The sequence below is a fragment of the Thamnophis sirtalis genome, unplaced genomic scaffold (assembly GCF_051295495.1).
Source record: "Thamnophis sirtalis isolate CommonGarterSnake01/CBP01778 unplaced genomic scaffold, rThaSir2_p1.2 scaffold_4, whole genome shotgun sequence".
NCBI classification, from domain to species: Eukaryota; Metazoa; Chordata; class Lepidosauria; order Squamata; family Natricidae; genus Thamnophis; species Thamnophis sirtalis.
In genome coordinates this window covers 119828445-119840931 of record NW_028261384.1, presented here as the reverse complement: position 1 = coordinate 119840931, position 12487 = coordinate 119828445, and the positions used below count along the sequence as shown (strand labels likewise).

General features: G+C 43.2%; 1 protein-coding gene across 1 annotated transcript in view; it reads right to left on the bottom strand.

The window, feature by feature from the left end:
- Positions 1–4438, bottom strand: part of SPHK2 (sphingosine kinase 2) — a 40390-nt gene extending 35952 nt beyond the window's left edge. The window contains exons 1-2 of the mRNA XM_014052962.2: positions 4195–4438; positions 2713–3175 (exon numbers count right to left, since the gene is read on the bottom strand). Coding sequence (XP_013908437.2) covers positions 2713–3136 — 424 coding nt within the window. The 5' untranslated portion in view covers positions 3137–3175; positions 4195–4438. The remainder of the gene's footprint in view (positions 1–2712; positions 3176–4194) is intronic.
- Positions 4439–12487: the final 8049 nt, after the last annotated feature.

The following is a 12487-nucleotide window of genomic DNA, read 5'->3' as shown; positions in this document are numbered from 1 at the left end:
TTCTTGCAGTCAGCTGATTCATGACTTCTTTGTGGAATGTGCAAACCAGATGCAAAAGGAGGCCAGAATGCTGTATTTGTATGTTCTTCGTCCTTAAAAAAAAAAAAGTCACCCACTAGTTTTAGCTAGCGCTGAATCCGGAACTGCCAGGCTAAACAGCATGTGGTGAATTGTGAATTCTCAGTCATCCAGGCCATAGCTATCTCAAGGGTGCTTTTTTTCAAAAAGCAACTGAGCTGTTTTTTTCCTTGAGAAAGAAGTAGTTTGGCTTCTCATCCAAAAAGCTGCATCAATTGTGACTGGGTGGTGAATGGGGGGGATGGAACAACAGGTTTTGACAGGATAGTGGGAAGGGGATGGAAGGATATTTCTTGGCAGTCATCTGGTTGTTAGCAGTCTAAGAGCTTTTGAGGGCGGGGGGGTTGTTTATTAAGTGGGGCAGATGTGTCATGCACAGGCCACGCCCACATCAGCTCCACCAAGGGGAAAAAACATCGTGAACCATCATGTGATGTCAAAGCAACACGGCGAGTTTGACACCTGTGCTATAGTCAATACTCATGCTTTCATAACTTAACATAATTTTTATGTGCCATTTATGGGGTAGTCCTTGACTTACTACCACTAGGGTCTCCTGCTTGCACAGGGGGTTGGACTAGATAACCTGCAAGGTCCTTTCCAACTCTGTTAATCTGTTAAATTAAGTCTGCCAATTACACTCATTGTGGTTGTAAAGTAGGTCATCACATGACCAACAAAATTTTACAACCCTTTTTTGTAGTGATCATAAAGCAATTGCCATGGTCGTTAAGCAAACCCATTGTTTGCTATGGGGTGTTTTTGCTGAAAACCAGAAGTAAATGTTGGCTTTTAGTAAAAATGTAGTAAATTGCAGTCACATGATTGTGGAATGCCACAATTGGTCAAAAATGTGGGCTGGTTTCTGGGTGCTGAAAATGTGGTCATGGGGACAGCAGCCATTGGAACTGGATTGTAAATTTCTTTTGGGAAATCATGTCTAACTTCAAAGGTTTGCTGACTGACCAGTTGCAAATCAAGGACTATCTCTCTTCTATTTGATTGTCCCTTTCCCTCTGCTATACATTAAATAAGCAGTTGTATATGGTGCTGATAAATAAGAATACTCAATAAAGAATCACTATCAGTCTGATATTACTTAAGCGAACACAATATATTCTGTATTCTTTAGAGTTGATATGTTGATTGGAAATTACAGAATTGAATTCAACACACTTGAATTCAGAGCTGCAACTTGTAAGCAAGTTGCAAGCAATATAAATGGATCTTCTTCCATTTTTCATTTACATGAATTGCAAGTTAAACACATTTGAGTGTGGGATGTGAAGTCATTGCAACACTTGACTCCATAATTCCCAGGACATAGCAATAGCAGTAGACTTATATACCGCTTCATAGGGCTTTCAGCCCTCTCTAAGCGGTTTACAGAGAGTCAGCATATTGCCCCCAACAATCTGGGTCCTCATTTTACCCACCTCGGAAGGATGGAAGGCTGAGTCAACCCTGAGCCGGTGAGATTTGAACCGCTGAACTGCTGATCTAGCAGTAGCCTGCAGTGCTGCATTTAACCACTGCGCCACCTTGGCCCCATAATTCCCATGCTCACATTTTAAACAGAAAGTTCATTCAGTTGGCAAAACTGGCCTTTAGGCTGATTATATGATAAAAGGAAAAACAGAGAAGCATATATTCTCTTACTTCTCGCAGACAACATTAGGGATGGAAGGTGGTTTTGAAAAACACAATTGCAGAGAAACATGACAATTTCAGCAGTCAAAACTGATCAGGATGAAGACAGGTTTAATACGATGTAATCTGAGGAGGTTTCAGATTCACAACCTTTGAATTCTGATGGGAGTTGCCTTCCATTATATAAAGGAAGGTCAACACAGCAATAATTTTATTCAAATATGCTGTACTTATTAGAAAAGCCATTACTTGCTTCCATCTCAATTACCAAACATTTCAAAAGCTAACAACACCCTTGAATGCAAGTTTGCATCTTTCCAGGGCAATCCAACATCAAAGATTTGTAGATTGGAGATTAATCTACTCTGTAATCCTAGCAATTTGAAAGTAAGATTACAATAGGATTATAAAAAATACTGACAATCAATAAGTTTGCAGAAAGTATGATGCAAAGATAATTTAGAAAGGATCTGAAGGAAAAGAGTTAGCAAAATGTTCTAAGACAACAGAAATAGGAGTTTTATATTTTCTGGGTCATGAGAGCTTGTATTAATTAATTTTTACTTCTTTAACTAAAGATTGACACATCTGTTGGCAGGCACACTCTAAGCTGATGTTCAGTTTTTCGGATATCTTATAAAATTATGTGGCAGGCCTACACAACAATATTGTATTTATTAAATTTATATGCAACTCATCTCACTGCTGAACCACTCTGGGGCTCTCCTACATTTAAAGCACACACACACAACATTATTCTTTATCTTCCAGAAAATCATCCTATCAGGATAAGAACTTGTAATGAATTCTCTCCCAATAAGCTGATTGTTTTTTTAAAAAAAAGACTGATAAACACGCAAGCATACATAAGACTTACAGTCCAACAACAGAACAGTTTAAGGAATGCCACCACATAGAAACAGATAGCATCTGCCATCTCTCCAAGTGAGAAGCAATACTCCCCAATACAGGGCAACCCCTTACCTGTTTCACTGGAAATTGGAATTCCCAGCACTAGGCACTTGATGGCAGCTGCCCATTTTTCGGCCAGAGCCTGGTTGTCCTTGTAGCGCTCTGCTCCGTCCACTTGAAAGGTCTTTGCAATCCGTTGCCGGGCCCGTCCTGAGCCCATTGCTACCTTTTTTTTCTTCAGTGGGTAGGCATAGATGCAGAAGAATGCTGACTGGTTTGCTACTGTATGGCTGCGCAGCGTGTGGCAACCCACCACATCTATCAGCCGTATCACAGTCCGTTGATCAGTGTCCGGCTTGGGTACTAGGCGCTGGATATGCAATTCAGTCCGGGTGAGGCTGAGGGCATAGCGGATCCCCTTAGGCGGGTAGGCTCCAAACTCCCCATGGAGGATGGCCTCGGAACCTTCTCGACAAGGCTTCAGTACCAGGTTCATCTTGTCATGGAATCCCACCTTTACAGCTGTGCTTTATATCTGTCAAAACAGTTGGTTCCAACCCACCACTACTTAATCTCCTTTTTCACTACTACTCCCACCACCCTAGATTTGAAAAGCAGAATTTAAAATCTTTCCAGTAGCACAGATTTTCCTTAAGTCAGCTGGGCAGCCAGTGCAACTTTCTTTCATCAAGAAACTTGTCTTAAGCATTTTCCAGAGTTAATTGCTCTTTTATTGAGCAAGAAACCTTTGTGCCAAGGAAATGAAACAAGAAGAAAAATACAGGTATGCAAGTATCTCAACTTTTCTGAAAAATGTCATCCAAATTCTAGAGGAATGAACACAGACCAGTCTGATTCATTACGGGTTTGGTATAACAGTAGGGTTAATAAGTATGAAAAGAGGCTTTTTTTAGTAAAACAGGTGCTTCTTCAGAAACATATGTAGAAAATCTTGTTTTTGGCATGATAAATTCCCCTCTAGATAAGGTGTTTAAATATTTAACTAAGAAGCTGTCCAACCTGTAAGAATCTCATCAAACAAGCTGACCACAAAACATACTGTTTTAGCAAACTCTTTCCCTTCCCTTTAAATTTTTTTTTTAGAAACCTGCTTCCCCAAAACTTCAAAGAACTTCAGTTAAAAAATAAACAAAATATTGATCTATTTAGGAGACACCAAGGAATGAAACAAAAATACATAAAAAAGGGGAGAAAAGTTGAGTTTGGAAAGAATGCAGGGACACCATCCTACCCTTCAACTAGCAGCAAGCGGGGAAAATACTTTTATTAAGGCACCCCCGTTTGCCGGTTTAACCCAAATCCCGAGTTTTAGAAACAAATAGTCTCTCACAAATGTTTGCAAGAGGGTCTCATTATAAAAGGGGAGAACAGGGGAATCATTTTACAAAGCTATTTAGTTTTTTAAAAAGTGGAGGAGGGCAACAGAGCTGATCATTATTATACACACACAAATACACATTTATGCTGGGATGCGGAAGGACCTTTTGAGATACACCCCCCACCCCACCCCAGAAAGGACTATTCCCCTCTCACCGGGCACTCTTTCTCCAAAAAGCCAGATGACCTTACGAAGGAGTCAGTGGGGAGGAGAGGAGGGAAAGGAGGAGAAGCTCCCGGGCACTTCTCAAGGTCTCCCCATCCCTGACAACCTCCAGTCTTCAGGACCTCTCCCACACTTCTTTCCACGCCATTCCCCGCTTTGCTCAGCCCCAGCTCTTCTTCCCGCTTCCCAAGCCCAGTTCTCGCCTCTGCGCTGACTTGCTCAGCTGCAGACTGCCTTGCATGCTACACCGGGAAGTGTTCTTTTCTACCTGGGGAAGAATGAGCAATGGGGTGGGGAAAAGCTTTCTCCCGCCCTATCAGAGATCAGAAAACCGTAACAGTCCCGTCCCACAACAGTCCCCTCCTCGTACATTGGTGGATGGTTTTGCCATCTTTGACGACAGCGCGGGTATAAAGCAGCAAAGCGGCCATCTTAATTAAGGGACGGGCACCCACGAAGGGACTCAAGTTATAAAGGAACGCCGAGTTCTTAAAAGTTCTAGCGAAGGAGGTTGTTTCTTTCAGCGGTGATAGGTTTTGCTGAGGGGAGAGGGACAATTTGAGCTTTGGGCAACGTCAAGGGAGAGAGACTGCTATCTTTAATAAGTGAAAAAAACGCAGATTCTGTCTCGAGAAGAGGGATGCAGTAGCGGCCATTTTGGATCAGGGCAATTTCATCCTTCACAGCCCAATCCCTAGCCTAGCCCTAAACATTTAGTCAGGGAAACTTCTGCATGCGTCACATAGCGTCATCCATTTTGGATATGGGCAAAACGTGGCACCTTCACCTGGAATTTTTCTTATGAGAGCGCAAGCCCTGATTGGCTGCTTTCAGCTTAGATACTAAAGAGAGTCGCTTATGGGAGGACTTTCACTCCGAAATTCGCATATAATCAATTATAAATATACAATATACAGTCTCCACATCATATCTATTCATATTGTTACACTCTCAATAGAAAGTGGAAAAGTCGTATGCAATAAATTTGTTTATATACGTGTACAAGTAATTCTCTTTATAAACCAGAATTGGGACTGGCAACTCAGTCTTTTAAGCAGAGCAATCAATAGGTGAAATATGCTTATAATTTTATTTCAGCTTTCCCTTGTTTTACAGACCTACAGAGATTGTAAATGTGAGGACTGATAGCAAAATTACTTTTTATCGCTGTTGAGGACTACCTATATACCTATAGAAGTATTAAAACCAAAAATAATCTGTTGAATGCAATTTAGAAGATTTTGAAGTTTTTCTATAAACACTAGGCTATTCACTACTCCAAAGGAAAATATAGTGCACACTGTTGGAAGAAATGTCCTCCTGGGTTCGGCTCCAAGTGGGGGAAAAAGACATTGGAGACATGGAGTCTGCTTGGAAAGATGGCTTAATGGTGGACAGGACCACATGGCTTGAGTCCTGAACAGAAAAGGTAATCATATGCTTCAATGTTGGTGGAGAAAAAGAAGGAAGGCTGAGATGTTGAGTCCCTGGTTTTATGCCCTCTCTGGCCTTTGATCTTGACCTTGTATTCTGATTGGTTGTGGGGCCCATGGGGCCATGCAGGGGCAACTCTCTAGGCTGCGTTTTGAATCTAGGTTTGATTGAGTTCTCAGATGCCATGTGGCGAGTTGGGTAAAGCAGTGTTTTTCAACCACTGTGCCGTGGCACACTAGTGTGCCGTGACATAGTGTAAGGTGTGCCGTGGGAAAAACACTTTATATATAGTCAATATAGGCACAGAGTTAAATTTTTTTAACATTTTCTAATGGTGGTGTGCCTCGTGATTTTTTTCATGAAAAAAGTGTGCCTTTGCACAAAAAAGGTTGAAAAACACTGGGGTAAAGGGCCAATATTATCATGCCTTAATCCCATCCCCCTGGAGCTGAAGGGTTTGGTTTGGTTTTGGTTTGGTTTTATTGGACTTATATGCCGCCCTTCCCCCAAAGGACTCAGGGCAGTGTACAACATAAAAACACATATAACAAAAGGTGAAAAAAGATTAAATAGGAAATCCAATAAACTTCAACTGACAATTTAAATCAAATTTAGGATTAAATTAAAATTAACAATTAAAATTAATAATTTAATTTACTCTGTACAGGCCAGGTCGCCTTACTGAAAAAGTCAACTTTTTAGGGTGTGCCAGAAGGACTGGAGGGCGGGGATTATGCGAAGCTCCGTAGGCAGCTCATTCCAAAGGGAAGGCACTCCCACAGAGAAGGCTCTCCCCCTGGGGGTTGCCAGCCGACACTGCCTGGCCGACAGTATCCTAAGGAGGCCAACTCTGTGGGATCGCACTGGACGGTGGGAGGCTACCGGTGGCAGTAGGCGGTCTCGCAAGTACCCTGGGCCTAAGCCATGTAGTGCTTTAAAGATCATAATTAACACCTTGAATTCCACCTGGAAAACAACTGGCAACCAGTGCAGTCCGCCTAAAAGGGGTGTAACATGGGAGCACCTAGGTACCTCCTTGACAACCCGTGCGGCTGCATTCTGGACCAGCTGGAGCCTCCGGGTGCTCTTCAAGGGCAGCCCCATGTAGAGAGCATTACAGTAGTCCAGGTGAGAAAGGACGAGGGCGTTAGTTACTGTGCACAGGGCATCCCGATCCAGGAAGGGGTGCAACTGGCGTACCAGGCGGACCTGTTAGAAGCGCCCCCCCCCCCCCCGGTCACAGCCGTAAGATGTTCTTCTAAATTAAGGCGTGTATCCAGGAGGACTCCCAGATTGCGGGCCCTCTCTGGGGGGGGGCTAAAATATCTCCCCCATCATCAAAGATGGTACATGATGCACAAATCGGGCTGACGGAAACCACAGCCACTCAGTCTTGGAGGGATTAAGTTTGAGTCTGTTTGTCCCCACCCAGATCCGCAAAACCTCCAGGCACCGGAACATCACGTCGAGGGCATAATTGGGGTGGTTTGGGGGTAGAGATGAAAAGTTGGGTATTATCAGTTTATTGATGATACCGTACCCCAAAACCACAGATGATCTCGCCCAGCGGTTTCATATATATGTTGAACAGGAGGGGTGAGAGAACCGAGCCCTGGGTGAGGCCCCTCGGGGTCGATCTCTGCCCTCCAGTCAACACGAACTGCAATCGATCCAAGAGATAGGAGGAGAACCACCGCAAAATGGTGCCCCTCATTCCCAACCCTCCGAGTCGTTGCAATAGGATACCATCAATGGTATCGAAAGCTGCCGAGAGGTTTAATACGACAAGGACAGAGGAGCAACCCCTGTCCCGGGCCCGCCAGAGATCTTTTTTTTATTGCTAGTTTAATTTTTTTGAAGCTGTTCTTCTTCCCTCCCTCTTTTACGCCTGAGTGCATTTTTAAATGCTTATGAGTCATGGTGCTCTACCGTATGATATTTTGCTTGCTTGTTTGTTTGCAACACAAGTTGTCCCTTTTGGAAATCTATTCATTTTATTGCGGAAAAAAATGTTTCAATCACAGAGGCAGTGGGAATGTCATATTCCATTAAATTTACATTGTCTGCCTTCTGAAATAATGTTTGGATTTCCACACTTGGACAGAATGGGTGAAATTCCACAACATGAGACTAAAGGTATGTCTGTAAAGAACTGTATACTTGGTCTCTCCTCTTCTTTACCTCAGAAACAAAGAACTGCTAGCTCAAACCATAACTCTCGAATTGGCTGCTGGTGATTGCGTCCTGATAAAACCTGACATGGGAAAAAACTTAGCCACACCTGGAGCAGACTCTACCAAGCCTGACTGACCACTCTTACCAGCAGGCCAAGCCTAATGCCATCCAGCAGACATGCAAGAAAGGGCTGTGAGGCTGTGTTTTGAATCCAGGTTTGGTTGAGTTCTCAGATGCCATGTGGTGAGTTGGGTAAAGGGCCAATATTATGCCTTAACCCATCCCCCTAGAGCTGAAGGGGAGAACTCTTTATTATGTAAAGGGACTGGTTTGGCCATCTTAATGGCCCATTGACAAAGTGGGTTGGGGCAGGAAGCTGCAGGGAGCTATTCTCTCTTTAAAACATGTTTCTTCCTTTTTACATCCAGGGAAATATTCTGCCTTTTCAATATTTCCTAGGATATTTCATTTTTCTGGGAGAGGGATGGGTTTTAACTTCCTACAACACTTTAGGATAAATATAATTCCATATACTGTATTTCTTTTATACCTAATTAACAGGCCTGCATGAATAAAAAGACACTTCTTCTATATTTAATGTATTGACAGACTCATACCATGGGTTTTTATTTTACATGTACTTATATAACTACAGCATGTGCAACACAAAAATACCTCAAATACTGATACATCATTTGTAAAACATCCACAATTTTTATAATAATTAGAATATAAGATCACAACTAAAAATATATAGGCTTCGTAAACTGGAGGGCCCATAACCCTTTTTTCCTCCCTTCTGTTCAACTCAATTGTGGGTTTCAAAAAAAATTTCCTACTTGTTCGGTGGGTATGGCTTGGTGGGTGTGGCATGTCTTGGCATGGGGGGGTTGTCATGTGACCTAGTGGGCGTGGCCAACTCAATGTCATGGCAAGGTGGGATGGCACTACCCCACCAAGCCACGTCAACCAAATCACGCCCACGGAACTCAACGAAAAGTTCAACTAAGTCTTCTAGCATTCAACCTGACTGCTTCTTGCTTTCTTCTCGTGTTTGCTCTGTGTGTTTGAGCCCCAGAAGGAGGAGAGAAGCAACCATGTTGAATGCTGCAGCAGAGAGAAGCCGAACTTTTCTGCCTCCCTTTGCAACGGAGCTCATCGGAAGGCAGCTCCTGCTGTTGCCTGTCCCTTTATGGTCCCCCTTCCCTCACTGCGTCGAAGTACCTTAAAGACTGGCGGCACTGGCAGATCATGGGCAGTGGCTCCAGGGTCTTGGTGCAGGCAGTTGCTCCAGGGTCTTGGGGAATGGCGTGTCCCTGGGACCTCGGCCCCTGACCCAAGGCGAAGGGCAAGCAGGTGGCATGCTTACTTACCTTTGGTGAGTTGAGCAGAGCGGGCAAGGCCCAGAGGCAACTGGCGATGTGCGTAACTGGGCCATGTGTCGGAGCAAAGGCAATATATGTAGGGTTGGTGTGGGCAGGGTGAGCATTGGGTGGGTGGGGTGAGTGAGCACTGAGAGAGCATTGAGCAGCCAGCCAGCGAGCGGTCACTACCGGCAACTCAGGCCAAATTTCCGCTACCAGTTTGCGTGAACTGGTGCGAACTGGCTGAATACCACCTTTGGTTGTGCCCAATTCTCAGAGACTTCCTGGACAAGTCCCTGCAGGTTTTTTTGGCAAGGCTTTTTAGAAGTGGCTTGCCCTTCCCTGCTTCCTAGAAATGAGAGAAAATGACTAGAGCACATACTGTATCTATCCAATTGTCTAGCCTGATGAATTCATAATCAAGTAATTCCGGATGGTAAATAAATCTTTTATTCACAGAAGTCAGTTATGCATGCAACGAGAGCACTTAAAGCAACACTGGGCACCAACAGAAAGAGAATTTGTCAAGTCAGACAATAGAAATTAGGCATGTTAAAAAATCACATGATGGAACAGGCAACTGCTGACTAACAACTCTCCTCAGAGTTATTGAAAGAAATGTCCTTTAGCTCCAAGTGGGGGAAAAGACACTGGATTCATGGAAGTTGCTTGGAAAGAAGATTTATTGATGATGGACAGGACTGCATAGTTTGAGGTCCTGGTGGCGGGGGGAAGAAGAGATGCTGAGAATGTCTGAGTTTTATACCCACTCTGGGCCTTTGAATTTTAGCTGGCATTCTGATAGGTTGTCAGTCTCCCATGAAGCCATGTAGGCTGTCTTGAGTCCCAGGCTTCGTTGAGCCTTTCTAGATGATGTAATCTTCCCAGGTGCCATGTGATGAGATGGGTAGAGGGCTTTGGGCAATTCTTACTATGGCTCTGCTTGAAGGAGGTAGATCTTTGTTATGTTAGTTATGTTATGTAGACTGGCTCAAGCCTTAATGGCCCATTGACAAAGATGTATGTGTGTGTGGGGAGTTTCTGCCTCCCTTTTAAGGGAAATATTCTGCCCTTTTAATATTTCCTAAAATATCTCATTTTTCTAGGAGAGGCGTGGGTGCTGACTTCCTACAACCGCCTCCCCTTTTTCCCCCTCCAAAACATGTGAGTGGGATATACATGTTCTTGACAAAAGGTTAAAATTGATCAGATGAGGGAGGCTTGATGGGTGCTTTTAATTTTTCTAATGCAAATGGGAAGGCACAGATAAAGGCAGTAGAAGAAGCATTCCTTCAGTGGCTCCCAAAAGGAGAGCTTCCAACCATGAAGGTCTAGCAGCCAGGGCAAAAGTTCTGGAAAGAAATTTGCAGTATCCAATTTTCTATGCCAATTAATTTCAGATGTCAGATATCACTTTCTGTGAGCTTCCAATCAGTTCCAAGCAAGCACAACTCCCAAAATTCTTCAAAGCCATGGTTTTGCTTTAAATTACAGGCTGCCCATTTCCAACGATGGTTTACTAAACTTGCCCTAACTCTTACTTTAGTGCATCCAGGATTTGTGAGTCCAAATTCAGCTTAGCCAGTGTGCAATCCAGGCTATTTAATATTTTTTTAAAAATGACACACAATGAGTCTTGGGACTCCTACTAATGAGACCACCAGTGCAACATATCCTGCTTTATTGTGCAACTGGGCAGAATCATTTGTGAGTCACAATCAGGGCTTGGGTTTTGGAGATCTCTTTTCTGCTGTCTCCTCAAGTGAGGGAATTGTCTGAGGGGAATGTCCACTCCCCCCCCCCCCCCAATGGGATTAGCATGGGATGACTGCTTGGGCCTTAGTGCCACAAAGCAAAAAGGAGAAGCTTTGTGAGGAAGTAGGTGATTAGATAGTTTCAATCTAATTCTGAATGGGGTGTCTCTTTGTGTGTGCGTGTGTATGCAACTACTTTTACAATACAAGCATGCTGGACAAATTTTCCTACCACTAGACAGAAATCCAAGGTGTTCAGAACTTGCTGTGCCAACCACTCCCAAATACAATATCTACATTAATCCATTTAACTGATCGGTTATAATTATGAATGAAGAAAACTGCTTCCCCCCGGAAGGGCATCCAGAGTTGGAAATAGGCCTGTTTCTGGACTTCGGAAACCTCCGGTAGGCCTATTTCCCCACTCCTCGAGCCTCCGTGCGGGCCCTGCACTTACCTGGCTTGATGAACGGGCTGCGCGGAGACTCCTGGTAGGGGTGCGGTGGGCAGGGCCAGCCAGGGGTGGCATTTGGGGGTTTGATGAACTGAGTAGAATCCTAGCTAGAGAATCACCTGAACCCATGTGAACCCCCAGCAGCCCACCCCTGAATGTGGTGGGAGAAAATTTGTGGGAATTATGGGCCCTATTGCAAATTATCAGTGTTGAAAGAAAGACAGATGGCTGTTTCTAATCAATATGTCTAATGAGAGTCAGTTTAGTCCAGTGGTTAAGGTACAGGCTGAAACAGGAGCTTGTGAATTCTAGTCCCACTTTAGGCATGAAAGCCAACTGGGTGATGTTGGACAAATCAGTAGGAGATGGTGAATTCTAATCCTGCTTTAGGCATGAAATGGGCTGGGTGGCCTTGGCCCAATCACTCCCTCTTAATCCAACTCTTTCAGAGTTGTTGTGTGAAAAACAGGAGTAAAGAGTATTGTGTGTATTTTGCTGCCTTGCTATTTATATAAAAAAAATAAAGGCAGGAAATAAATATAAACTCATACTTTTGCCTGCTTTCTTATCTGAAAGTAACAACTGGATATATGGCAGAAGTATAAAAGTAAGTTGAAAGCCAGGTGAATGAGATGTGTCTGTAACAAAGTACAACAGCCAGAATGAGTGAATGGATTCTGAATGAACTTAGACTAAATCAAAAGGAGCACACCATGTGGTTTGGTAATGATAAAAAAGAGCATGAATTATGTAATTGGAAAAATAATTTTTTGAAGATGAAAGCGAAGACTGAGACCAACATGGTGGAATTAAAATTTATCTTATTCTGAAAACATTACATCTGTTTAGAAAATTTGTCTGAAAATCCATTTTGATTTTTCACTAGTTGATTAACATAGTTGTTCTCTTAGAATGAAAATATAGAAGAGAGAAAAATAGATTTTAATTATTTATTCCCCTTTCCTTTTCTAGCTTTAAAGGTGTTTTTTTACTATATCTTATGTCTTTTCTGCTTTTTTTGATTGTTGCTTTTCCAAAAAAGCGTGATATGCAATGTAGGTTCAGCCCACAAAGTTTCAGAGAAAACAACACTATCAGGCTG